At 48.3% G+C, this 26,264-nt stretch overlaps 1 protein-coding gene across 1 annotated transcript in view; it reads right to left on the minus strand.

The window, feature by feature from the left end:
• LOC143124125 (spectrin beta chain, non-erythrocytic 1-like) overlaps window positions 1-26,264 on the minus strand; it is a 79,807-nt gene that overhangs the window by 24,511 nt on the left and 29,032 nt on the right. Inside the window, 12 exon segments of the mRNA XM_076285442.1 lie at window positions 249-1,119; window positions 1,454-1,607; window positions 2,344-2,646; window positions 3,914-4,072; window positions 4,832-4,949; window positions 5,461-5,648; window positions 5,868-5,980; window positions 7,552-7,667; window positions 7,949-8,029; window positions 8,942-9,033; window positions 9,671-9,844; window positions 11,927-12,078. Of these exon segments, the coding sequence (XP_076141557.1) occupies window positions 249-1,119; window positions 1,454-1,607; window positions 2,344-2,646; window positions 3,914-4,072; window positions 4,832-4,949; window positions 5,461-5,648; window positions 5,868-5,980; window positions 7,552-7,667; window positions 7,949-8,029; window positions 8,942-9,033; window positions 9,671-9,844; window positions 11,927-12,078 (2,521 nt within the window).

A 26,264-nucleotide genomic window follows, 5' to 3' on the forward strand; every position in this document is an offset into this window, starting at 1 on the left:
ATGAATACATTGTTACAACATGGAGGAATCAATTTAGATGATGGTGATACTGCCTACTGCACTGCAGATAAATAAATAAAGCTTGAACGAGTTCATGCTGAGATGCTACGTTTCTTCTCCATATTACAGAGGGCTCTTGGGAAACCGGAGAGATATTGGTTTCCACTTCACTGTTTCGTAATCTGAGCAGCAGGTGAGGGGTGATCACTTGCTCTGCTCACCTGTGCTAGAGCACCTGCTCTGCTCACCTGTGTTGGATGACCTCCAGGTCCTCCAGCCTCTCGGGGATCTCCATGCTGTTGAGCCACAGCTCCTTGTCGTCGATCCACACCTCGCACGCGTCCACCTCGCTGAACATCTTGTAGAGGGCCAGCGCATCCTGCAGGGCCTGCTTGCGCAAGCGCGTCAGCTCGGCCACCTCGCCGTAGCGTTCCTCGATGCCCGCCAGACGACCCTTGACCTCGTCTGAGTCGGCGTGCGACGGCGGCAGCGCCTTGGCCTGCTCGTGTAGGGCTTCCAGCACGGGCCGGTAGCTGGCGATCTCCTCGGCCACGTCCCTGTGCTTCTTGACAAGCGCCTGCGTGGAGAACTCGTCGTGGCCCACGTCGGCGCTGGACACGATGCGCAGCACGTCCAGCATCCACGCGTCCATGTCGTCGGCGTCCGCCTGGAACTGGTGCATGCCGTAGGCCTCCTGCAGGCGGTTCTTGCGGGCGGCAGCCAGGCGCTCCAGCGCGGCCCACTGCTCCTGGACGTCGTTGATGCGCTCGCTGATCTTGTCCGAGCCGAAATGCCCGGCGGCGACCAGCTCCTGGCCCTGCTTGACCGTCTGTTGCAAGTGCCCGGCACGGCCACTCATCTCATCCTCCAGGGCCTTGTGCTTGCTCAGCAGGCGCACCACGGCGGTCAGGTCCTTGCCGCAGTCGTCCGACGACAGGATCTGCTCCTTCTCCCGGACCCAGCCCTCCTCCTCGGCCATCTCCCAGAAGAACTTCCACAGACGCCTCGACTCCTCCAGACGGGCCCGCCGCTCGGCCGCCAGCTGGTTCAGCTCCTGGTAGCAGAACTCCATGTGGGCCACACGGTCCCGGATCACCTGCGGGTCGCACGGCTTGTAGCCTGCAGCAGAGAGCAGACCTTAGGGATCAATATCATCACATCCACATCTCTAACCAAGAATTCTTACAACTCACTTATCCCCACAACATGATTTCTTGTGTACTCTGCATGTATATACTGAATGAATATACATGTATATACTTATACATGTTCAACTAACATTCAATAAATCATAAAACATAGCTTAATGACTTTAAACAGATATTACATTTACACATATAAACAAGTATTCCCTGAACTTATATATCCTATATAAAAATTACATTTACATAGATTTGTATATCTGTCTAACCACATGACTCAGGCTTGAGTGGGTTGAAGACTGCTGCCTCACCCTCCATGTCGGTGATGAATTTCTGTGCGGTGGCGTTGACAGCCTTGACTCGGTCGGCCTGGATGCTAATATCAGCCTCCACCAGCGCATGCTTCTGCAGCAGATCTTCCACGCCTAGCAGGTGCTTCCCATAGTCCTGAGACAGCAGCAGCATCTGCATGGGGCAGCACAGTAAAGAAGGTCAGGTCAGCCTTCCCTTCCCCACACACTGTCTAAGACTGACTGATGACATAACTGATCATGTCAGTGAAAATGCATTCAATTATGTTCATTCACTTTCCCCGTCATGTCATCTCATCTCACTGAATTACATGCATCTAATGTCCTAATCTCATCTCCTGGACAATCCTGAAGGCCGAGGCTGCCCAATCTTGCACTCAGCCCTTTGATTTCTCGTTCTGTCTCTCTTTAAGTCTTCAGCCATTTCCTTCAGCCTGCCCTCATCTCATCTCATACATCCGGTCCATAGTGTCTCTCTCCTTGTCTCTCTCTAGCTCGTCTGTCACGTGTAGCGTGTCTCATTGGCTCTGCTTCTTTTCTATGTCCCTCCATCCAGACCATGATGTGGAGCAGCTCCTGGAAGCCCTTCTGCAGACCAGAGTTCAGCTCCAGCACCCCTATGTCTGTCTGTCTGTCTGTCTGTCTGTCTGTATATGCCCCTCTACCTCTATCTACCTCTCTCTTTCTGTCTCTGTCTCTGTCTCTCTCTCTCTCTCTCTCTCTCTCTCTCTATCTATCTTTATCTCCCTCTCTCAGTATCTCTATCTATCCATCTCTCTCCATCTCCAATTCAACCTCTATCCATCTATATCAACATCTATCTATCTATCTATCTATCCATCCATCCATCCATCCATCCATCATCCATGCTTCTCTCTCGCTCATCTCACCTTCATCTCGTCCATCCAGTCCATGATGTGGAGCATCTCCTGGAAGACCCTCTGCAGGCCCAGGTTCTGCTCCAGGCGGAGGCGGCGAGCGCGGAGCAGCTCCAGCAGGTACTCCCACAGGCGCAGCACGTTGTCCTTGCGCGCAGTCACGCGCTTGATGTCGTGGTAGCTCTCCTTCTCCAGCTCCGAGGCCACCGACAGCACCGCCTGCACGCGCTCCTCGTACGCCCCGATGTCCGTCTCGATGGCCTCGTGCTTTTTCGTGGCCGCCTCCACCGCCTGCAGGTCAAAGCCAAAGTTGTCCTGGACAGGAGAAACACAAGGGGCGTGTTAGTGCCTTATCAGACAAGTGAACAGAGATGCACTCATGTGAATAAGAATATCAATCATAGAAGAAACAGACTGACTATTGTAGATCACAGAAACTCTTAATTTGAATAGCATATGGACAAAGAAGTGTCTTTAATTAGAATAAGAGTTTGTGATTGCACACATGCAATGAATATGACCTGTGTCTGTATGTGAAGGTTGAAATCAACATAAAATGTCTATTTTCACATCATATACATTTGGTATAGCCCAAGCATTTACTGTGGATTAGTACTCTATGGACAGCCTGGCCCCGTCCACCTAGATCTTCTTTCAGGGAGATCTAGTCTGGAACACCATAGTTCATAACCGTTTCCCTCAGACAGGAAAAATGTCAGGCCAATCAGCGACGAGAGGGGAAGACGAAACCGAAACGTATTGTGATAAACAGACGCAGCAACACCTGCAAACGTCAAAAAATGCAGATATTTATTTACAGCAAAGGTAGACCCACATATATTGTTGTGTGACTGTTGCTGCTGTTTATTGTCAGTTTGTAAAGTTTAGGCGAAGTAGGAAGTAACGTTAGGAATCTCTGATCAATGTGATTACTAATGTGAAGTTAGTGCCCGTCAGGATGTTGCACTTCATCACTGGGGTGTCCTCTGTGCTCAAAATTATCTTTGGGTGACTTCCACTACCAGTAACTCCTAATGATGAGGTCTACATGCCTCTAGGAATGATAGGGTTGATTTGTATGTCTTGGCCAAGACCAGTTGGTGCAGACATTCGCTAATGGTATTATGGGACCTCAGGTTATTTCTAGAGTCTTAAAATAAAGCATTCCTGGAAAAGGAGAATATTTGAGTTCTATTTTCAATTTCCACGGGAAGTCATAAAAAAACAGCTAAGGGTAATTGAAGGGCTTCATTCCTCTATGCGACCACAAGGGTATGCTAAGAGCTAATGAAGCAAAATTGGCACTAGAGAAATGGAAGGCTTCATAAAGCTTTTGATGTGCATTTTTGTGAAATTGAGAGTGTGTATGTGTGTGTATGTGACAGTGAATGTATGTACCCAACAAAATGAATGAAGGAGTGTTTGCATGAATACATCAGTATGCTAGACTTGTCTTTGTGTAGGTAATGTAAATTCACTTCATGTGTGTGTATGTACGTGCATGTGCGTGTGCGTGTATGTGTCAGTGTGTGCGTGTATGTGTATGTGTGTGTGTGTGTGTGTGTGTGTGTGTGTGTGATACCTGTGAGACTAGGCGCTGGTTCTCGCTCAGCCAGGTCTCCCTCATGGCGGCCTTTCGGTCGAAGCGGCGGGCGAGCTGCTCCAGCTTCTCCTGGCGAATCAGCTCTGTCCTCAGCGCCAGCTCACGCTCATGCTCCGCCTTCTCCAGACGCTCCCAGGCCTGAGGACAAACCACACACCCGTCACTCAAACACAATCCCACTCCCTGAAATACAACCCTGTGTTCAGATTTTCTATCCTATTGCTTTTTTCTATCCTTTTTGCCTTAACCGCAATAAAAAACATCAAGGAAAGATACGAAGATGAATTCATAAGGACAAAAGACAACCGTAGCATTAAGAAAATCTTACTCTGCTTACACTAGGCTACATAATTATGCGAAGTCGGGTGTTATTGCATTTTGTCACCTTGGCGTTGACACCTTTTGTTGTATAAGTATATATACTCTTTTGATCCCGTGAGGGAAATTTGGTCTCTGCATTTATCCCAATCCGTGAACTAGTGAAACACACACAGCACACAGTGAACACACAGTGAGGTGAAGCACACACTAATCCCGGCGCAGTGAGCTGCCTGCTTCAACAGCGGCGCTCGGGGAGCAGTGAGTGGTTAGGTGCCTTGCTCAAGGGCACTTCAGCCGTTCTTACTGATCGGGGTTCGAACCGGCAACAAGGCCAGCTCTTTTCACTAAATATGTCTGGATCATGTCATTCTGATATGAACCTTCTTAAGCAAAAACGCAGCCTTATACCTCTAAAGTATGGCCCTGCCCACTAAACGACTAGCCTAGACCTCTCTGTGTACAACTGAAATCCACAGTCTACTGAGCGTTTATAAACAGAATAAAAAGATCACAGAGTGCAGTTTACTTTTTCAATCTCTTCGAAACATTGCTGAGAGTGTTTTGCTGCCCGCTTACCTTGTTGATGTCTGATATGAGCTTGCCCTCTCGCGGCATGTAGACTTTCTGATTGTTGGCTCGCATCTTGCTTTGAATAGTGAAGAGAAGCACTTCCAGGTTGCCTTTCTCTGTAAACCTAAACAAAGGATGAGATACAGTACATGATACAAGAACAAACTTACTCAAACTCTATGTGAAAGGAATCTCTTAACTAACCTATGGTTGTGAAATGCATTGTTAGTTTCTGAGAGTATTTGTGTGAACCTTGTGTATCCGACGCCGTACACCTGTATATTCCATTACATACATCTGTATGTACAGTATATCTGTATGTATAAGCACAATTGACCAATTTCTTGTTGGACTGCATTAAAACTGTGCAGAAAGGGCTTAGGCCACAGGCTGTACAATGTGAGGAGACAGAGGCAAAATTACAGTAACTGTCCATTTCTAAAACACACTTAAAAAGATTGCAACAACACAAATTTTAGTTGCAATGTCATATTTTTGGATTTTCTATGACATGGATGTGTGTGTGTGTGTGTGTGTGTGTGTGTGTGTGTGTGTGTGTGTGGGGGGGGGGTCATTCTCCTTAGCTGGCTAGAGAGGGGCTAATGCCCTTTATGCTGGGGAGGGGTGGTGCTCACTTGGGAGGCTTCTCTACGGTGCGGTAGGTGTTGAAGGCCTGCAGCTGCTGCTGGACGCCCACCAGTGAGTTGGCAAACTTGCGATTGTTGAGTATAATGATTGTCTGCTCGATCCACTCCAGCAGGTCGGAGGCCAGAGACTCATACTTCTCAATCATCTTCTCCGTCTCGATAGCATTGTCCAGCACCTAGAAAAACAGCAAGAGTGCGCTGGGTTTGGACTGTGGCAATTCATCACTCATGATCATAATCAAATGTGATTCAAATAGCAGGCTTTAAACAGCCTGAATCAGGGATATGGGAGCGGACTTTGGGGTAAGTTTGGGTGAAACTGACTAGGAAAAGCCAGGGGACAATCTCTTTTCCAGACTTATACCTAGAGGAACGCCAAAAACAAACTCACTCACCTTTCCAATACGTTTGCCTTCCACCTTCAGGGCCTTCATCTTGGAGAAGTAGTGGTAGTACGTGACCACGTAAGTGATGATGGACTTCTCATCAGGGTGGTCTACACTGATATCTACCAAACAGACGTAAACATACACACAGGTGGCGGAGTTAAAAGTCTGAGGCCTTTGCTTTGAATATCCCCATGGTGCGACCCTCCAGACAGATCCCCCCCAGACAAAACAACCGGGGCTTGGTTTCCTTGAAAAATTCCGACACAAAAAAAGGAAAAACGAGGAATATGTGTGGTGTGGTGGGACTTTTGTTTGTGACGACACCACGTTTTGGGATCGGCCAGCTGTTTTTTTTTTCTTCGTGCAGAACAATGTTCCGGAGCTTTCTCACGCTCGGCCTCTTTGTTCCTCTCCCGGCAGGCGGCTGAGGAGCCATGCTGGGTTTTCATGGGGATACAGTAGTCTCCATTCAGCTACCGTGTCAGCCAGGAGGACACGGCTCCCATCTCCCATCTTGGACAGGCCGGCAGAGGCCAAAACCCCAGCCCAGCCCAGCCCAGCCCAGCCCAGCCCAGCCCAGCGCAGCCTAGCCCAGCCCAAGCTGTCAGCTGAAAAGTGCCTCTGGGTGTGGAGTGTGTGTGTGTGTGTGTGTGTGTGTGTGTGTGTGTGTGTGTGTGTGTGTGTGTGTGTGTGTGTGTGTGTGTGTGTGTGTGTGTGTGTGTGTGCGTGTGTGTGTGTGTCTCTGTAAGTGTATATGCGCATGACTCTGTGTGTGTGTGTATGTGTGTGTGAGAGAGTGTGTGTGCCTCTGTGAGTGTACAGTATATGCACATGAGTGTGTGTGTGCTTGTGTAACACTGTATCACCAGGGTGTTAACTGGTGGCCAGGGCCTGTTCGGCAGACAAGAGGACCCCCTGAGTGGCACTGGGGTGCAAAAGCACTGCGAGACACAAAGATGTGTGCAGAGAGAGACGTGTCACCCTGGTGCAACCGTCCGATTCAGCGCGTCCACCATTAACCGCCTCTCCAGGAGGGCATTGGCAGGCACAGGCTGCCATTTTGTAGGTGGCAGGCAGCAGCCGCGGCACAGCAGAGGAGGACTGGAGAATGTCTCCATTTCCTCATTACAGCTTATCTCTGTGCTTTTGATTAGGGCGAATCTCACAGTGCGCTGTCCTAATTCCGTATGTAGGACACAAAAAGCCCTCAAACTCTGGGCCAGGAGTCACAAAACGAGCTATACAATCTTCCCCCTTGTCCCAGACAGAGGATAACATTGTTAAAGTCAATAATCCCATCCTCTAGGTCTGCTATTTTTGTTGTGTTGTTGTCGTCATGGTGCCCACTGGCTTCATTCTGAGTTGTTAAGATACAGAGGTGTGGGTTATCCCCTTCAGTTAGATAAGTGTGGAGCAGTTCAAATCTAAGGCCCGGTTTCCCATACCTGGATTAAACCCAGACCTCATCTTTTTTTCATGAAAATCTCCTTCGAAGTTCTCTTTTATTTATCCAGGACTATACTTAATCTACTGTATGAACCTGAAACTTGGCCTTTAGTCTACTAGAAAGCCATATTGCAAGGGAACCAAAAAAACCAAATAGTAAACAAAGGATAAACAAGCATCTGGTTCAGGCAGAGGAGTGTAATGGAAGTAACACAGAAAGATGAGGGTGGACAGATGGACTCACCCTCTGGGTCCAGCAGTTTGGTCAGACCCAGGTGCTGCTCAGCCAAGTTGAAGGCATTCTGCAGATTGTGATGAGCGTTGGACTTCTTCAGTTTGTCAAAGTCAATCAGGTCGGGCCTAGAGAGAGAGAGAGAGAGAGAGAGAGAGAGAGAGAGAGAGAGAGAGAGAGAGAGAGAGAGAGAGAAAGAAAGAAAGAGAGAAAGAGAGAGAGAAAGAAAGGAAGGAAAAGAGAGAGAGAAAAAGAGCGAGAAAGAGGGAGGGAGGGAGGGAGGGAGAGAGACAGAGAGAGAGAGAAAGAGAAAGATAGAGAAGGAGCGAGGTTAATTGGGGTTTGGGAGCCACTGTGTGTATTTGTGAGGTAGAGATAGTTTTGTGGGTGCTGGGGGAATGAATCTCACCTGTGTTTGTGGATAAGGGCGTTGAAGGCCATGCCATCTCTCCAGCTGGTGGTGAAATTGTGGATGTTGACATTGGGATATCTGTCAGGTAAAAAGAATAGTTTCAAAAGACATTCAAAGTAACACAAACGTTTTTTTAACTTGAACTGAAATAACAAAACACAGGTGCAAGACTATGGGTACTTTCTTTGGTCTTCATAGACTAGCAGACGCAGAAAATGGTCATCAACTGTATGAAGCAGTGTGTGTGTGTGCGTGTGCGTGCGCGCGTGTGTGTGTGCGTGCGTGTGCTTGTGTGTCCAACTTCATTATCACTGAACTTTAAAAGAACAGTGTGTCTTTTATAATAATAACCATTGCTATATTTGAAAAAAAGTCATCTCAAGGCGATCAAAAAGCAAGTAGTTGAAAAGCAACTTCAACAAAGTCTCCAGCTGTCCTAAAGCCACGCTAAATATCATAATACAATGTCAGCTTTGCTTGAAGACATGTCATGCCATTAGTTCATGCTCCACTGCCAGGGGGAGTTTAACTGATTGATAACTGAATCATTCCGGTCTCTCTGAAAAGCCCTGATAATTCAAACAGCACATTTTTACTGCCGCGTTTCATTCTGCCAGCTTCTTTTTCACAACCGTCACCAACTCTCCACTCATGTCCACTACAGGTGATGTTTAACTGGCTTAAAAGGGTGTAAATGCGTTTAATGGTTTAGAAGGCTTTAGACGAGTGTCCATTTTTAAGCCTCCCTCTTAGCAGCAATTAGCATTTCAGATTGAGCTGTGGTTGCGTTGTGTAGTAAGCTATGCTGGCCTGTGGTGCAGGACTGTGTGAGCATGTGTGTGTGTGTGTGTGTGTGTGTGTGTGTGTGTGTGTGTGCGTGTGTGTATGAGCATGTGTGTGTGTGTGTGTGTGTGTGTGTGTGTGTGCGAGCTGTGTGTGTGTCTGTGTGCGTATGAGTGTGTGTGTGCAGCTGTGGTGATGGAGACGCACCCTGCAGTCTTCATCTGACACCACAGCAGCAGGGCGTCCTTGGCCGACTTCTTCTCTTTATTGTCCTCCGTCTCCACACTGATGTCCTGGATCTGTGGGACACACACATGACACATGCACGTTTAAAAGCTGTGCATCCATACAACTCCCCCATCACACACTCATGCAACATATGCTACCATCAACTATAATGCAGCACCTACAGTGCTCTCTCTCTCCCTCACACTCACACACACACACACACATTCCTCTCTCAATAACAACAAACACACACACACATTCCTTTCTCAATAACAACAAACACACACCTTCCTCCACTTCTCAGCACACTCAGCCAAAACAATCTATTTCAATCAGCTTAGAGCATCACACATCTGTAGCTCTGGGAAAGCTACAAATTCAGGCTTTAATCCACACATTTTTAATCCCAACCCTAATAAATGTGACATTAAATCCCATTTCATGGAGCACAGTCCCCCACAAGTTCTTACGGATCTCTTTTTAGCCACTAACGTGGTCAGATGTCATACCACATAGACATGTGATTTTTTCATGTGACTAACTCACACTCAGCAATCACAATAGTGTATGAAGTCTTGTGATTATGTGTGTATAGTCACTTCCTTCACTGCAAAATAGAATGTCATAAGTGTACAATTTTGAAGAGTTTTGCATTCTCTATGGCAACTGTGTGAGCCAATGGGAGGTGGCCATGGTGGGTCACCTGACCTGGAATCGGAGGATGATGGTCCAGATGAGGCCAAGGGTAAGTCTGTGGTTGCCATCGACGATGTCATGGGAGCCCATGTTCTCCAGGTGAACTTTCTGCTCCTTGAGGAACTGCAGCGCCTTGTCTACGTTCTCCAAGCAGTGGATCCGCATGCGCCCTTTGGTGGGTTTCGGCTAGAGGGAAAAAAAACAAAGCACTTCATATGTGATCCCACATCACAGCAAAGTTTGGTGGGAGGTCACCAATGCTATAATGTTATAACCTCTATGAAAACAATTCTGCAGGTCCATAATTATTAGCATTACTATCAGGTTTGTTTGATGTTAAGTAAGCCAGCACAAGGAAATTAGTGCCATCCAATGGAATCACTATTGCAGGACAGACAATATATAGACAATAGCCAATTCAATATATTGCCAATGTACACATTATTTACAGACAGGACACATTAAGTAATATATTGACTGTATTATGACAAACTATGTATCTGCTTGTGTGTGCATACCAGATTCATGTTTGGTAGCACGAGCACTTGACCCATTCAGTGACCTGCACTAATGACTTGCATGCCTTCTAGCCCAGCCACTGGCACGCATCGGCCACTGATGACCTCTTAAGCGGCTGGCTTTTTATGTGGGGAGCAAGGACACAGTGGGAGGCCTAAGTGGCCTACGCATCAAAAGGCTTAAGGTTTCAAGGCCTGGGATACAACTGTAGCGCATTTGGGTCTTATTCATTCATCAGCCATCTCAATGCAACTCCAACTCCCGGAGAGTTTTTTGTTTCTCCTTCCTATTCCCGGAAAAAGGATCTTTGCTGGAGTATTTTTTTGTTGTTGTTGTTTTTCGTTCATAGCCAGAGAAACTGGAGCCAAACTATAGGGCTGTGTTTTAGAAAGACACACACACACACACACACACACACACACACACACACACACACACACACACACACACACACACACACACACACACACACACACACACACACACACACACACACACACACACACACACACACACACACACACACACACACACACACACACACACACACACACACACACACACACGTGCACTAACACGCGCCCACAAACACGCACACACTGCGGTCACATTCACATGGTTACAGTTGAAGCTGTGGCCAGGGCTTTCTCACAGTGACGCCTGGAGAGGGCCCGTCAAAAAGGGGGTTGGACGTTTGGCGTGTTCCACGGGAAGTCACAAGATGGGGGTATGAAGGAAGGGGGGGGATCGGAAGGTCGCACAAGGGAGGGGGAGAGAGGAGTGGGGGATTGGATGAAAGTGGCACAGACAGTAATCGGTCTTAATTGCATTTTGATTCCAGGGCTGTCTGCCCGAGTCAGTCAAAGAGCTGAGGTTCAAAAAGAGCCAATTCATTGCAGAGAGGAGAAGTGTTGGGAGGGGAGGGGGGGTTGTTTATTAAACTATGGATTCTTTATTTCAACCAGCCACTGTACACTACATACAGAACAATGTGATTAGTGAATAATAATGAATAGTGGTGTCTTGGTGATTTTTTGCTTGTGACTGCACTCCCAAAAGGAGGCTGGACGTTTTTCAGCTTTTCTCAGTCTACAGTGAACCAGTGGAAAGTCGCCAGAGAGCGGATCAAAAACAAACAGCTATTTGTGACATTTTGCCTTCTGTGTGTGTGTGTGTGTGTGTGTGTGTGTGTCTGTGTGTGTGTGTGTGTGTGCGCCAGTATAAGCTGCCACTCAGCTCAGGCTGCCAAGCTGTGTGGTCACATTTCCCCTTCATCCAATCAGAAGCCTGTGCTTGTAAGGGGATCTCACTAGTGCCCTTGCGGAGGGTGTAGCTGGTATGCTGTAACCCAACCAGAGCTCACAGTATCTATAGTACCTGCCCAGGGCTCAAGGTATCTACCTGTCCAGAACAGCCCAAGGCTCAGGGTATCTACCTGCCCAGGGCTCAAGGTATCTACCTGTCCAGAACAGCCCAAGGCTCAGGGTAAGTACCTGGCCGGAGGGTCTCTACCTGGCCGAAGCAGCCTACAGCTGTCCACCTCCTCCATGGCTATGCAGCTGTCCACCTCCTCCATGGCTATGCAGCTGAGATTAGAGGCCTTAGTAAATACTAAGTGGCTATAAAGTGAGTTTAGTGTGTGAGTGTTGCTGAGCTGGGAACCTCTACCTACTGTACTTCCAGCAGCTTGATGAATTTCTCTCTCTCTCACACACACACACAAACACACACACACACAGTTTCACCCACCAGTCTCTCTCCGGAGAGCACCTCCAGCAGCTTGATGAGCATGCGTCCATCCCTCAGGTCCATGTAGAGGTCGGTGATGCGGCAGGACATGCGTGACAGGTGGGAGTTGACCCATTTGGTGAAGGTCTTCTTCTGCACCGCCTCACGCTCATCTGCACAGAGAGACAGAAGGAAGACAAACACAAGGAGCGTTAGCGGAGCGTTAGAGGAGCGTTAGAGGAGGAGGGTTTCACTTCTGCTCTGGGGGGTTTTAGTGATCGCTCGGGCGAAACATGAGGGCCAACACGCACAGACACACCCTCATTGAGATAACGTTCATGCAAACTAGGAGCAAGGAAGGGGCGCGGAGGTCAGAACGACATGTCCTTGAATGCACGCACACACACACACACACACACACACACACACACACACACACACACACACACACACACACACACACACACACACACACACACACACACACACACACACACACACACACACACACACACACACACACACACACACACACACACACACACACACACACACACACACACACACACACACACACACACACACACACACACACACACACACACACACACACACACACACACACAGTGGTCTACTAGAGAGCAGGCATCCATCCTGTTTATGTCGTGCATCCCCTTGGCCCATTGAGCCTCTTTCTGTGTTTATGATCGTCTGAATGACGGAGGCTTATTGTTTTCATGGTCGCTGCAACTCTTCCGCTCCTCCAGCTTTCTAGGATCAAGCTAAAAACCTGGATAAAACATAACAAGGAACTCGAAACACGCACGATGGTAAATACTGCTCCATTGTTCGGGACTGTTGATTTTTTTTCCTTCCAATTTGTTTCCAGCAATTGTTCGGCAGGGGGATGGCGTTGGGAGGTGTGTGTGTGTGTGTGTGTGTGTGTGTGTGTGTGTGTGTGTGTGTGTGTGTGGAGGGGGTAATGTGGAATCAAATTATGGCACAATACGCAGGGAGAGGCTCATCTTTCAGTCGGGGCTAACTGAAATTAGCAGCGCTGGGTGAACTCACGTCGGCTCTCGCCAAACTCTTTCTGGGCTCCTGCTGACGCCAGGACGGGTGGTCTGGAGCGGACCTCACACTCCACTCTGCCAAGCCCATAAATATCGCTCTGAGAACCCGAATCGCCTCAGACACACACACACACACAGTGAACCCGGAACAGGCCCAGAACTGCACCCCCCCCCCCCCCCCCCCATTTCTACCTGAGACTCACACACACACACACACACACACACAAAACCCAGACCAGCCCAAGAACCAGCACCACCATCTCTACCTGAGACACACACACACACACAGTGAACCTGGAACAGGCCCAGAACTGCAGCCCCCCCCCCATTTCTACCTGAGACTCACACACACACACAAAACCCAGACCAGCCCAAGAACCAGCACCACCATCTCTACCTGAGACACACACACACACACACACACACACACACACACACAATGTTACAGAACCCGGACCAGCCCAAGAACTGCAACACCACCAACTCTACCTGAGAATCCCATAAAGCTAAGGGGGATTCATCATGTGTGCATGCAGGATGTACCTTCTCATGGACATACAAATGCTTAATCTGACACAAACACACATCCAGACACTCACACATACACACACAAATGTGGGCATATCTGTAGAATTATACACAGAAGCAAATCTGAGTATGTGTGCAAACTCCATGCCTCCCTCTACTTATGTTCTGGGAGCATTGCAATACACAAAAAAATGTGTATGGGCATGTGCACACACACACACACACACTTAATGGCATGTGCCAATGCCAAGCTCTCTGCTCCATGAGGTATTTTTCTTGCACACTCCAAGCTGGTTGCCATGGGAATCTGGCAGGAAGTTTCACAACCGAACACAGTGCGGTGGGCCAGAGACTGATCTTGACAGATTACCGGTCACACACACACACACACACACACACACACACAAGGGAGGTGGTTGTGAAATTATAAAAGCCACTCAAAACCCAGTTCACCACAGCAGGCTGCTCTGCAACACGGTCCATCATGGAGGTCCAGTGATGGTGCCATCTGAGCGCAGATCTGAAAAAGTCATGTTTTCCCTCCATTGGAGCCCAGCACTGCAGCAGCTCACATACTGTAGTTCTCATACGCCAAAGCCCAGCGTTCAGCAACGCAGAGTCCACACTCGCGCACCTCCAGGTCACATGAGCGGGCGGCCATGTGGTGATCATATAGAGGGACTCTCTGTGGCTGGACGAGGGGGGCCAGGCAGCCCTCGGACAATAGAGGCACTGTTTTCTGCCTCCGTGTGTGTGCAGTTCAAAACTCACTAAAGATCAGCAACGTCTGAATGTCTGCTGGGCCTATAGAATCCTCTCTTCCATAACGTTAACGTCATGGTCTCTCCTAATGCAAACATACAGTAAGTCGTGGGGCGTGGGTGAGTGTGGGTGTGTGTCGGTGGGTGTGTGTATTGTTTGTGTGTGTGTGTGTGTGGGGGGGGTGGGGGGTTGGGTGGGTGGCGGGGGGGTGGAGGTTGGGGGTAATAAGCTCAACAAACAAAATGATACATCAGTTCCTTCCATTAAGTTGTATTAGGCTTCTTTATCAATGAGGGGGACACACATCTGTCACACCAGGGTGCAATCTGCCACTGTGATCGGACAGAGACAAAAATAATCCAGAATATCTCTGTCAATTATAAAGGGTTCAAAAGGTCACACATTAAGTGATGTCTTTCCCAAAAGGATATGGGTGGGGAGAGAGGAATCTTCGTGTTTGCTAAACACGGCTTCCTGCAGAGCCGAGAGCATCTGGTCCCCACAGCTGAGCTACAGCCACAGGGCCAGAGTGAGAGATGGAGAGAGAGAGAGAGAGAAAAAAAAAGAGGAGAGAAAGAAGGAGAGCAATAAAAAGGGGGGAGAGAAGAGAGAAGGAGAGATACGAAATAGAAGACAGAAAGAGAGAGGGAGAGAGGGGGGGGTGTATTGAGGGAGACAGAAAGAAGAATGGAGAGGCAGGTGGAGGCCTTGGTCACATGCAACACTCCACCCCATGTTGGCCTGAGCACATGCCTGGGTCCCGGTCCTTAAGCCACAGTGGCATGACTGTCACTCAAGCTCCAGTCTGCTTCATAGCAGCATGTGAACTTGTGAACTGGATCTTTTTAATGGTCTACAAGGAAAATGGGGGCTGGAAGACTGACAAAATGACCACACAAACATGTGAAAGAAAAAAAGTGAGAAAAAAAGAGAGAGAGAGAGAGAGAGAGAGAGAGAGAGAGAGAGAGAGTGTGAGTGTGTGTGTGTGTGTGTGTGTGTGTGTGTGTGTGTGTGTGTGTGTGTGTGTGTGTCAGAGAAAGATGCAACTCTGTCTTTGATGGTAAATTACTAAAGTGTATTAGATGGCGGTCAGTCCAGTCACACAGGCACAAAATGTAGGGGGCAGGCGAGAGTTTTCACGGCCTGCTGCTCCTCAGGTGAGTAATGGCCGTTCCTGTGCTGCTGACCTGGACTTCCAGTAATTAAGGTGGCATGAGAACGAAAACAAAATCCACTAAAACATAAAAAAGACCTGCTGACGGGGGTCACCCTCCTGATGACCCCCCAACCCCCTCCACCTGTCATGTTGGGTGCATTTCCATGGCAACAGAGCCTTGCGGAGATAACCAGAGCTGCTGAAAGTGACGGCATCACATGGCGAGATCCTGCAGGTCAGCCCAGGACAGCCGCAGCAGACGAACCTGCCAGTTTAACGTGCGTCAACATGAGGTGAGCATGCTCAAGCGAGGAGGGATGGAGAGAAGCCCACTTTCGGTGGTTTCAGAAATGTGAGCTGCGCGATGAAAGTGGGAACTTTCCACAGCCGCATAGGTGTGCCATAAATCTGAATTACTAGTCAGTGGACAGCACTGTTCAGTTATTAATAGAAAAGAGCAGTCCACCCTTGTAGAAACAAGAGTGTATAATCCCCCTTGAGCTCATGTTGAAGTTGGGTTAAATTAAAATGTGAACTGCACACAATCCCAGCATGCTTCTAGGCAGGTGTTAATGAACTGACGTATCACTATAAACATACAACAAGATCCCTATTTCTAAAGGCAGCAGATGAGGAAATGAAGACATGAATTTGACATGAACTTTGGATTAATCCTTATTGACTTTAAATAAGCCCTATGCAACAATTTTACAAAAATGACCTTAATTATGCAGGTTTTGAGAGTCGTTCTGATGGTTCTACAACACTTTTTGGGTCGTTTGGTGGGTGCTTCGTCTCCCCCTACTGCTTCTCCGCGGAAAAAACGAATATGCAACTTTCTGGTCCCGTCCCGAACAAATCCGGATGTGACTCAGCGGAAGTATCCAATCGCGTCTCGAAAATGTAGTCAGATTGTAGTTTCTCAGAAGACTGCAAAACGATGGCTCTTGATGGCTAGCTCGCTAGCTAGTGGGGGGTTAGCGTAGCAGTCACTTGCTACCGAAGCTGCAGGGGGAGCTATGTTGTGAAAAATGCGAGCCCAAATCAGGCGAAAACCCAGAAACAGCGAAGGAATAACCAGACCTGCATAGGGCTTCTTTAAGGAGCTATATGAGAGTTTGTAGAATTCAAGTTGTCTTGAATGCAGCCACACGGCACTTATCCCTTGACTTGCACAACGTTTCATACAGCGGCCACACATGGCATAAACATGGCGTTACAAGAGAGCTGTCCTGGCGCTAGCTGCTTTGCATGCTTTGAAATAATAAAAACTCCACATGGCACCTTTTTTTTTTTTTAAATACCTGTTGATCCCATAAATTGAGGGAAACTACATTTCTGATGGACTCCTGCTCTTCCTCTATTGATAAACTCTTCAGACTTTAACTCGGGGCCGCGATGGAGTTGATTCTAAATCGGCTAAACCGTTTTACTGACAGCCCTACAAAGGCTCCCATTCTGTCAACCAGTCAAAAATACTGCGGCAGCGCGCGAGCAGGCCCCGGGCCAATCAATAATGCTGAACAAAGAGGCAGCTATTTCTGGAGTTCATGTGAGGCCCATCCTGCGGGCCACGCAACATTTTAAAGAGGCCATGAAACGAGCGTCTTCCTCACATGGTGCTCACGGTGGGTCAATAGCAGACACATTAAGACATGAACACATCATCAGAGAGTGTGTGTGTGTGTGTGTGTGTGTGTGTATGGTTGCCCTTAACATCTGATGCCTGCTCTGTGCTCACTATCAAAATGGCTCCCCCCCCCACACACACACACACACAAACACACACACTCCCATCCCGCCCTGCACTACTCCAGCCCAGAGACACATACACATGTACACATCAAGGCCAAAACATAATGAGGCATCTGCGTGTGGACAGTATTGATCTGGATCCAGGTTGTGTGTGTGTGTGTGTGTGTGTGTGTGTGGGGGCAGTGCTGCTCTCCCAGTGTGCCATGTCTGTGTGGTGGTGGTGTTGACGTGCTTCAGGCAAACCTGAGCTGACAAGCAAACAGGCAATGGGAGACAGGAAGAACCGCATGCTTTCCCCTCAACCACTACAACTGTTAAATACCACTGCAGATAGGAACATGCAACATGACAAACAAGTTAGAATAGATTACATAGCCAGATAACCTACCAGCATAGCTATGATTCCATGTCATTTAATAACAATAAAAATACTTGACTTGACTATGACTTTAAATGTTGTTTTTAAAAAAGGAAAGTACTTTTAAAACTGTTTTTTAAAAGCTTATCCATCTGTTTCTGGTCACCTTGTAGTATCAGGGGGACATTGAGTCAAGAGATTAGCCTTTATGTATCTAACATGCTCCAGCTGCACTGCCACACACATGACTCCCACGACTTCCATATGGAGCCCTCCTAAGACAGCCGACCGACCGACAGACCGAGAGACCGAGAGACAGACGAGCCGAGGGCTGGGGAGGACGCTGAAGGGAGTGTTCCACAGCGGTGCCATATATCAAAGCAGGACGCATAGCCTGCTAAGCAATGCTGTTTGTGGAGCAGCACCGCCACGCCAAATATCGCATGTTGTTGTTAGCAAACTGCCCGTTAATTATATCTACATCTGGCCAACCAGCCCAGGCCCAAGCCCTACCTGCGATAAATCAGACCTAAACACTGGGACAGTAAACCAAAATAAACATGGCGATGCCCTGAGATATTTAACTGGGCCTGGCACTGGCCAAGGCCCTGTGGCCCCGTATAGCTGCCAGCCCCCTGTGCCAGTCTCTCCTCTCCTCCACCCTCTCACCTCACCCTGTTGCCCCCTGTGCCAGTCTCTCCTCTCCTCCACCCCCTCACCTCACCCTGTTGCCCCGGGAGCCAAGCACCGCCGAGTGAGTGACTCCACAGTGGTTGGAGCCTGGCCACAGTGAATAACCTCTCTGCACTAAAGGGTGGAGTTGTCTCTGAAGCCCATGCTTACTAACTCAGCCTGTAGCTGATGGTCTGTAACTGCAATGAGGATTAACTGTATTAAAAAATGACACTTCTTGATAATCTTGATACCCGATACTGATATTGCTATTGCCATTGCTATTGCTACACCATTAATACTCTGATACAGTACTCTATGCTGCAGATTATCTCAGCTGGTAGCATCTGAATATGTTTCTGTGTGTATTTCTACACTCTTTTAAAGTAGTGCTCAATGGATGTCAGTGGAGAGCAGGTCCGTGTGCAGGACAGGGGTCCTATGAGGCGGCTCCTAAAATACTGAGGCCCTCTCCACTGTAATGTAGGCCACGCCGGGTCCCCGCAATGAATTATTCAGCTGCTCACTCCCCTACTCTGCTCGGGGCTGTGCTGCCACCGGCACCTCCGAGACGACTGAAGGACAAAAGGAAAATGGCCGCTCCTCTGACTCCGACGGGGTAGGGGACGTCCTGGCCGGGCTTCACGACCAGGCTCCACGGACAGGGACATTCTAACGAGGTGCTGAGAGAGAGCGCGTGATCCGACGTCAACTCAACACAAGGAATGTGGAACAAGGAACTCTCCCGTCGCTGTCCGGGTGTTCCTGTGAGGAACCTGGTGGAATGAGACACTTGCTTGCACAGCAGAGTGCCAATGCAGTTGACAGGACACTCACTCTGATTGATGGGACACGTACTCTATGAAATGCCTTGCCAAAGCGTGCTGGAATGCTCTGCCTGTAAGCCGTAGAAGCTCTGTGACGCATCGCCTGAATAACGCATGACCATGTGTGTTTCTGAATGTATGTCACACTCACCGTTCGGTTAATCATAAGCCAGATTAGCAAACAGACTTGGCCGCGTTACTGACCACCGCTATCAATCAGCGCGTTAGTTCCCAAGTAGTTACCAATAGAAAAAAGACCAACACTCGAGTGTAGAGATAGGACTGTGTACACACACACACACACACACACTTCTGGGAGGGAGAAACTGAGACGAGAACAACCAACCAACCCTGAGCGCCATAACTTGTCATTCAGGGACTTCACACTGAGTCGTCTTGCGTTCATAAAATACAACAACGTCTGAGTAGATCCTCCACTTCAAAAGGACATGGCCACCTATTCCCAGGCCCAAAATGAGAAAAGAAAATATTTTTACAGCAACGGAGTGAGTCAGACTCACAGCGTTTCCCTCATCAAGTCCTCACAGAGGCTCTGAAAGCCAGCAATAGCTCCGAACGAGGGCTTTTACCTTTGCGAGCAAACTATATGGAGGCTATTATTTCCAACAAGACAGCCTTGTTTGAGGGGGAGAGATGCCAGACAGGGGAATGCGATACCGAGGGCAGGAAAAGAGTGGAAGTCGGGCCTCAAAGGCTGCATGTGCTAGCCATTCAGCCCTGTGGTCGTTCAGACGCATTCCAAAGCAAACACCTCGGTCGGACCACAGCACCATCCAAACCACTCAAACGTTGATCGCCATCTACTTATCCATCATAAAACCGCCACTTCCCACTCCAACTCAACCTTCACGCAAATGTCAGGCATCTTCCAAAAAAGATGTTCATACTAATATGAGTAAAATAATATTTAGATTAGATTATGTGAATGAATGTGAAAATATTTCAATTGTTATCTGCTATATGGAGAAATAAAACTGAACTAAACTGAAATTGCTGATGTATACAGCTGAATCTGACAAATATGACACATACCCCAGTGAGTGACAGTTGGCAACTATGACTTTTATAAATTCAAAATATTTACATTTCAATGTGTTATCTTATCACAATTTAACATTACAACTCTATTCTAGCAAGGGGGCAACCATGATGGATTGAGCTGATAAAAGCACAGCAGGAATACTAGTGCACTGTCAATATTGATTGCCAGGGGGGCTCTGCCATGTTCCCAACCTGACCTCCTTTCATACTGATTACATCTGACAAGAGCAAGTATCTCAGCACACTGTGCATGTCTCACTTCATCATCTGCCTCTGTGTGTGTGTGTGTGTGTGTGTGTGTGTGTGTGTGTGAGTGTGTTAATGGAGCTGTGGTGACAATTGGGGTATTGGGGTAGATTGGGGTTTGAAGATTAAGAGCTAAGTGGAAGCATTACTGATATGGAATCATATTTTGTTTAGATGCAGTAAAACATTTCTAAAAGTCTCTGGGTCTCTGTCACTCTGTCCCTCTCTCTCTCTCTAAAGTCTAAACCAAGGTGAAGAGTAAGTCATGTGAGCCTTGTTTTTAAATCAGGGGAGGGACAAGGGGGGCATCTCTCGTCCAGTGACATCAGTCTTTGAGGGTAGGTGCTATTTCAGGGGAGCGTAGGCCGGTTAGCCAGCCCACAGATCCAGCAGCTCATTATGCCCCACATCTGTCTTCAATAAGGCCCATGGAGAGGGGAAGGGTGGGGCAAGTTCTAAAACTGGGGGGCTTTTTACCCCCATTTTCCTGCTATTGCTCGGTGTGAATGTACCCATCGCCGTCACAGTTTGTGCGACCGGCTGGTGGGCGTTGTACGGTGGCGGGAGTCAGACCTGGAGGCCGTTTTCAGTTTTAGTGTCGTGCCCTCAGTAGCACGTCTCGTGAAGCTAACAAAAACAGCGCCGCAATTCATTTCATCCGGACCCTATAACCAATCCCAAACATGTGGTTAGGGGCGCATCCTGCTAAAACTACCTCAGGTCTCTGCTGTTCCAGCAGGCGGAGGATTCTTTATGGGGCAGACCACTGCTTGACGCTCTGCTGCTCCGCTCCGCTTCACCAATAGTGGCACAGCACACACACATGTGATGCAGCGCCTCAGTCTCAACCACCGTGAACAAAGTTTAGTCTCCAGGCAAACCCTCATGAGGCCTGGCATTCCTCTATGGAAAGAAGAGGAAAGGAGGACGGGGGTGGTGGTTGGGGGGGGGGGGGGTGTCATTAAGTATCAGACGTCTCTGTTGGCTCAGCAATGTCACTGCTATTTCATTAACTTATTGGGGCACCTGCCTGACAGTGCCTGGGTGGTGTTGGCTATTATTCAGTTGCTTTAGCTCAGTGCAGCTTCAACCTTGACTAACCAAGCATTGCGGTTTACCTCCAGGCACTGCCCACAGCTGCACTTTGGCTGATTGGGGTGTGTGTGTGTGTGTGTGTGTGTGTGTGTGTGTGTGTGTGTGTGTGTGTGTGTGTGTCCTTTTAAGTCAAGGAGAAATACTTGAATGTGTTTCACAGTACTGTAGTCCCTCTCTGTTCTGTGCTTGGACACCGCCCTACAGTACACAGTGAGCCTTTGATGTTGAGGTGATTTAATCTTGGCTGGTCAGATAAATAAGTACAATTAAAAAAAAGGTCTCTCTGGTTTTGTCTATTCAGGTCCTAGGAACCAATGTGTAAAAAGTGTAAGTGTAAGTGTGTGTGTGTGTGTGTGTGTGTGACATTATTACAACAACCAGCCATTTTACTCACACAAACAAGCCATCCTCCGTCACACGGCTGAGAGTCCCACAACATGAGACGATCCAGATGAATAAGCAGTGAGTATCTCAAAGGAGGGAGTTTGATAAAGTCAATAAGGAAACTGACTGAGGAAAACACCCAACTCTCAGAGAACGCTGTTTTTAATACCACAGCTTAAACCCCGCATTGGAATTCGTGGAAAATTCTTGGAACTCATGCAGCTAAGTATATGCCCCTCTTGTGAGGTGTACTGCTGGGCTTACTGACTGTACTGTATAATCAGGCATGTGGAGAATGGCACCAGAGCCAGCAGAAAGATGTCAACCATCAGCCTTTCCTTTGGCTGTCTAACCATCCACTAAAAAACAGTACGCCTCAAAAGCAACGCACCCATAGAACATGGGCCTCTCACCACAAATGGACTCTGACAGGAACTACACAGCATGTTATAGAGCTGTGGTTTCTCTAGTGCGCTGTTCCACGCACGGGCCCATTCTGTTCTCTGGGGCTCTTTCTGAGGTCTCCCCAGAGCTGGGTCTGGTGCTGGTGCTGTCATTCGGGTTCATCATCATCATTCCTAGCGGGCCAAGCTGCCGCACTTCCACGAGCTGATGACCCACAGCTGGTGCTGCCACTGGGGCTTTATGTAGGGATCCGGCGGCCATGCTGGCTCCGGAGGGGCATAATGTGCAGCACCCAACCCCGCCAGTCAATCAGCGTCAGAAAGAACCAGCAGGGCGCCCCCCCCCCCTGCCCCCCTCAGCGCTTGCCTTCACTCGATTGAGATGGCGCCTTTTCCTTTTCCTGTCCAAGCTTGCCCTCTCTTGCTCTCTCGCTCCCTCTTTCAGTCTCTGTCGCTCTCTTTCTTTCTCTCCCTCTTTCTCCTGCTTTGGGTTTCTCTGTTTCACTCTCTCGCTTGACAGGGCATGGGAGCATCAGCCAACAGAGGAACAGAAGGGCATTGAGCCCGGGTGGCAAGAGCCTTGGCACCAGCCCGGCCGCCTGCTCTGGAAGAACAGAATCGCCTCTTTCAATCTGGAACTGGGGGGCCCCCGCGACGGCAGGGTTCTGTCTTTGTGCCGTGCATCCGATTAGGAAGTCCATGGCAGAAGGCCCTCGCCAGCCAGGTCGGGTCGGACCGGGCTTCGCTGGAAGGGAATCGCCGCGGCAACGCGCCACAGGCCACAGACGTGCCACATTGAGTGAGAGTCCCCAGGCCTGGACTTTGCTCCCTGCCTGATGGACTGCTCCAGCCAGGCCTGAGTCCTTATCTCCATTCAGATAAAGCTAAACAAGATCAAACATGGGGTTGCTTTTTTTACTCTAACGCTACAGCAAGGGCGAGTCGGTAGGCATCAGTGGAGGTTAAACCAGCGTTCTCATGTTAATGACAAGCTCTGTTTCACATCTTGTAATCATTACTGGCGATAAAAAGGGGGGAGTGGGGGAAACGGCCTCATTTAAATCATTTCAATCTTTAATTTCCCCTGGGCCAACGGGATAAACAGCACTTACAGTATAGTGTAAGTGCTTCAAAGTGTCCACTGTCCAGAGCTTTACAAATGAGGTAAATGATTGGGCTTTTTTCACAAAGAGAGAAGTGAAGACATCACTTGGCACGACTCACTGGGTTTGCTTTCCTGCAGTGTTGACTGACCACAGTGCTGAAGTGAGAGACCCTGTGGGGGGCTACTCTTTTGACAAGGCTTCCATCCTCTCTCCTGATACCCTCACTGGGTTATAAATCTTTTATATTTCATTACATAATGCAATATACTGTATATAAATATATATACACAATATATATAAAATAGTCAAACACAGATTCAATTTCTTTCCCTGAAAACCACCATACAGCATATACTGTTGACAGGAAGTAGGAGATTTACACTGCTATTACAAGCTCATTTATAGAGTTTGACCCTGTGGCAGACATGACTTCAGAGAGACTCAAATTCAGCGCAGTTCAAACAGCTGAGAAGCCAAAAGCATCCATCAGGATGAAGCTTGAGAGCAACAGTGTGCCTGCCAGGTTAATATCTACTTGCTCTTCAACTCAAGAGTCTCAACACAGAGTCAAGGCTGAGCTAAGGGCAGAATCTATTATTTAAAGCACAAAGCTTCTTCTCTTAGACCCTCCACTTGTCTGCTAAACCTGAGGAGCCTCACACAGATACATTTTCCCTCCCCATTCCCTGTGCCCACCACTTCCCAACAGGGGTCAGGTGAACCTGAAACATTGCACGAGTGACTGCAAAAAATGCTTTCACTTTCTTCTTTAAAACAAAATTCCCGGTGTTTTTCTAACACACCAAGACACTGTTTCACTGAGGTTGTTGCTCAACCTGTCCTTGACTGCCAACTTTCACCATGAATCAACATGCCATTATTAACTGCATTGTCAAACCAACATGGTCTCAGTGCAAAGTGATGATGATGGATCAGTAATAAAAGCACTGGACTTCCATTGCAATCCCTCTGAGGGAAAGTGAAACAGTTCCTAATTGCACAAGCAAACTGGAAGGATCGACCCACCATAAGAGCATTTCTGAGGGCAGAGAGAGCTGTGAGATTAAGACGAGAGCACTTATTGCTATTTGCTCTGTTCTCTCTCTCTCTCTCTCTCTCTCTCTCTCTCTCTCTCTCTCTCTCTCTCTCTCTCTCTCTCTCTCTCTCTCTCTCTCTCTCTCTCTCTCTCTCTCTCTCTCTCTCTCTCTCTCTCTCTCTCTCTCTCTCTCTCTCTCTCTCTCTCTCTCTCTCTCTCTCTCTCTCTCTCTCTCTCTCTCTCTCTCTCTCTCTCTCTCTCTCTCTCTCGGGGCAAACCTAACTGCTCTTCAGTACAGCTCTAACCGACCACAACACACAGAATATCAAATAGTGCTCTGCATGGATACTATCTCCTTTCACTGGCCCGTCTGACGGCAGCGAAAAGGCTCCTGCTTAGTCAAGTGAAATCACTGGGGTCAGCTGAGCTAGGCGATGGAGATGAGATAGGGCCACCGTGTGTGTGTGTGTGTGTGTGTGTGTGTGTGTGTGTGTGTGTGTGTGTGTGTGTGTGTGTGTGTGTGTGTGTGTGTGTGTGTGTGTGTGTGTGTGTGTGTGTGTGTCTGTGGGGGGGGGGGGGGTGGCAGCAGGCTGACCAGGACCAAGGAGCTGTGGTCCCCCCTGCGTCTCTTTCAGCCAAGTGCCCCTCTGGCGAAGTGATGCTAATGAAAACTCAGGGAGGTGAGAGGATAGCCGGGCACGTTGCTAACCCCGTCACGTCATCCATCAAACGACTGCCATGGCGGCGCCCATCATAATAAAAACCCACTCGAGGCGGAACAGTCACGCTGTCATGCGTATGGCTGTGAAGGCATCTAAAGACTTCCCTCACTTGCTAACTAGCGCTGTCTTGTTATGTGACCCATCCCAATGATTAATGTTTCTCGCTCTTGATTTAGTCATGTTAAATGACTACTTATTACAACACATTAGCACACACACATACACACACATACACACATCACAGATGAGGTCCTCTAATCAGACCAATCATGCTAATGAAGTTATCATTCAACACAAGCTTGTTAGCCTTAGAAAATAAATGAATTCATCATGTTCAGGGCTTGTAAGAAAGTGTGTGTGTGTGTGTGTGTGTGTGTGTATGAGAATGAGTGTTCATGTGTATGGCTGTATGTGTGTACTCTGTTGAGTGAATCCTAAATCAGCCTTCTGACAGCAGATAGTGCCCAGCCCATCTGTCAGATCTCTCTCTCTCTCACTTTCTATCTCTCTCTTCTTTCTCTCTTTCACTTCCTCTTCCCCTCTTCATCTCCTGGGACAGTGCTGCTCTAAATTAAACCAGACCAGCCTGCTAGGGAGCTGGGTAATACAAATGTTACACTCACTGCGTCTGATTAAAAAAGGTCTGTCTGTCTGTGTGTGTGTGTGTGTGTGTGTGTGTGTGTGTGTGTGAGAGAGAAAAAGAGAGTGACTGAAAGGTAGGAGTATGAGACTCCGTGTGTGTGTGTGTGTGTGTGTGTGTCATGGAGAGAGAGAAAGTGACTGAAAGGTGGGAGTGTGTGATGAATACTGTAGATGCTTCCCAGCTTTTCCTCTCTTGATTCTACCCCTCCTCTCTTTAATCCTCTCTCTACTGCTCTTTCAGCTCTCTCTCCTCCCTCTACTCCTCTCTCCCTACTCCTCTCTCACTACTCCTCTCTCTCTACTCCTCCCTCTACTCCTCTCTTTCTACTCCTCTCTCTCTACTCCTCTCTCTCTACTCCTCCCTCTCTCTACTCCTCTCTCTCTACTCCTCTCTCACTACTCCTCCCTCTCTACTCCTCCTCTCTCTCTACTCCTCTCTCTCTACTCCTCTCTCTACTCCTCTCTCCCTACTCCTCTCTTTCTACTCCTCTCTCCTCTCTCTCTACTCCTCTCTCACTACTCCTCCCTCTC

The sequence above is a fragment of the Alosa pseudoharengus genome, unplaced genomic scaffold (assembly GCF_046254945.1).
Source record: "Alosa pseudoharengus isolate Yale_2024_CS ecotype anadromous, Long Island Sound unplaced genomic scaffold, YU_APseudo_1.1 YU_APseudo_1.1_scf_15, whole genome shotgun sequence".
Classification (NCBI taxonomy): domain Eukaryota; kingdom Metazoa; phylum Chordata; class Actinopteri; order Clupeiformes; family Clupeidae; genus Alosa; species Alosa pseudoharengus.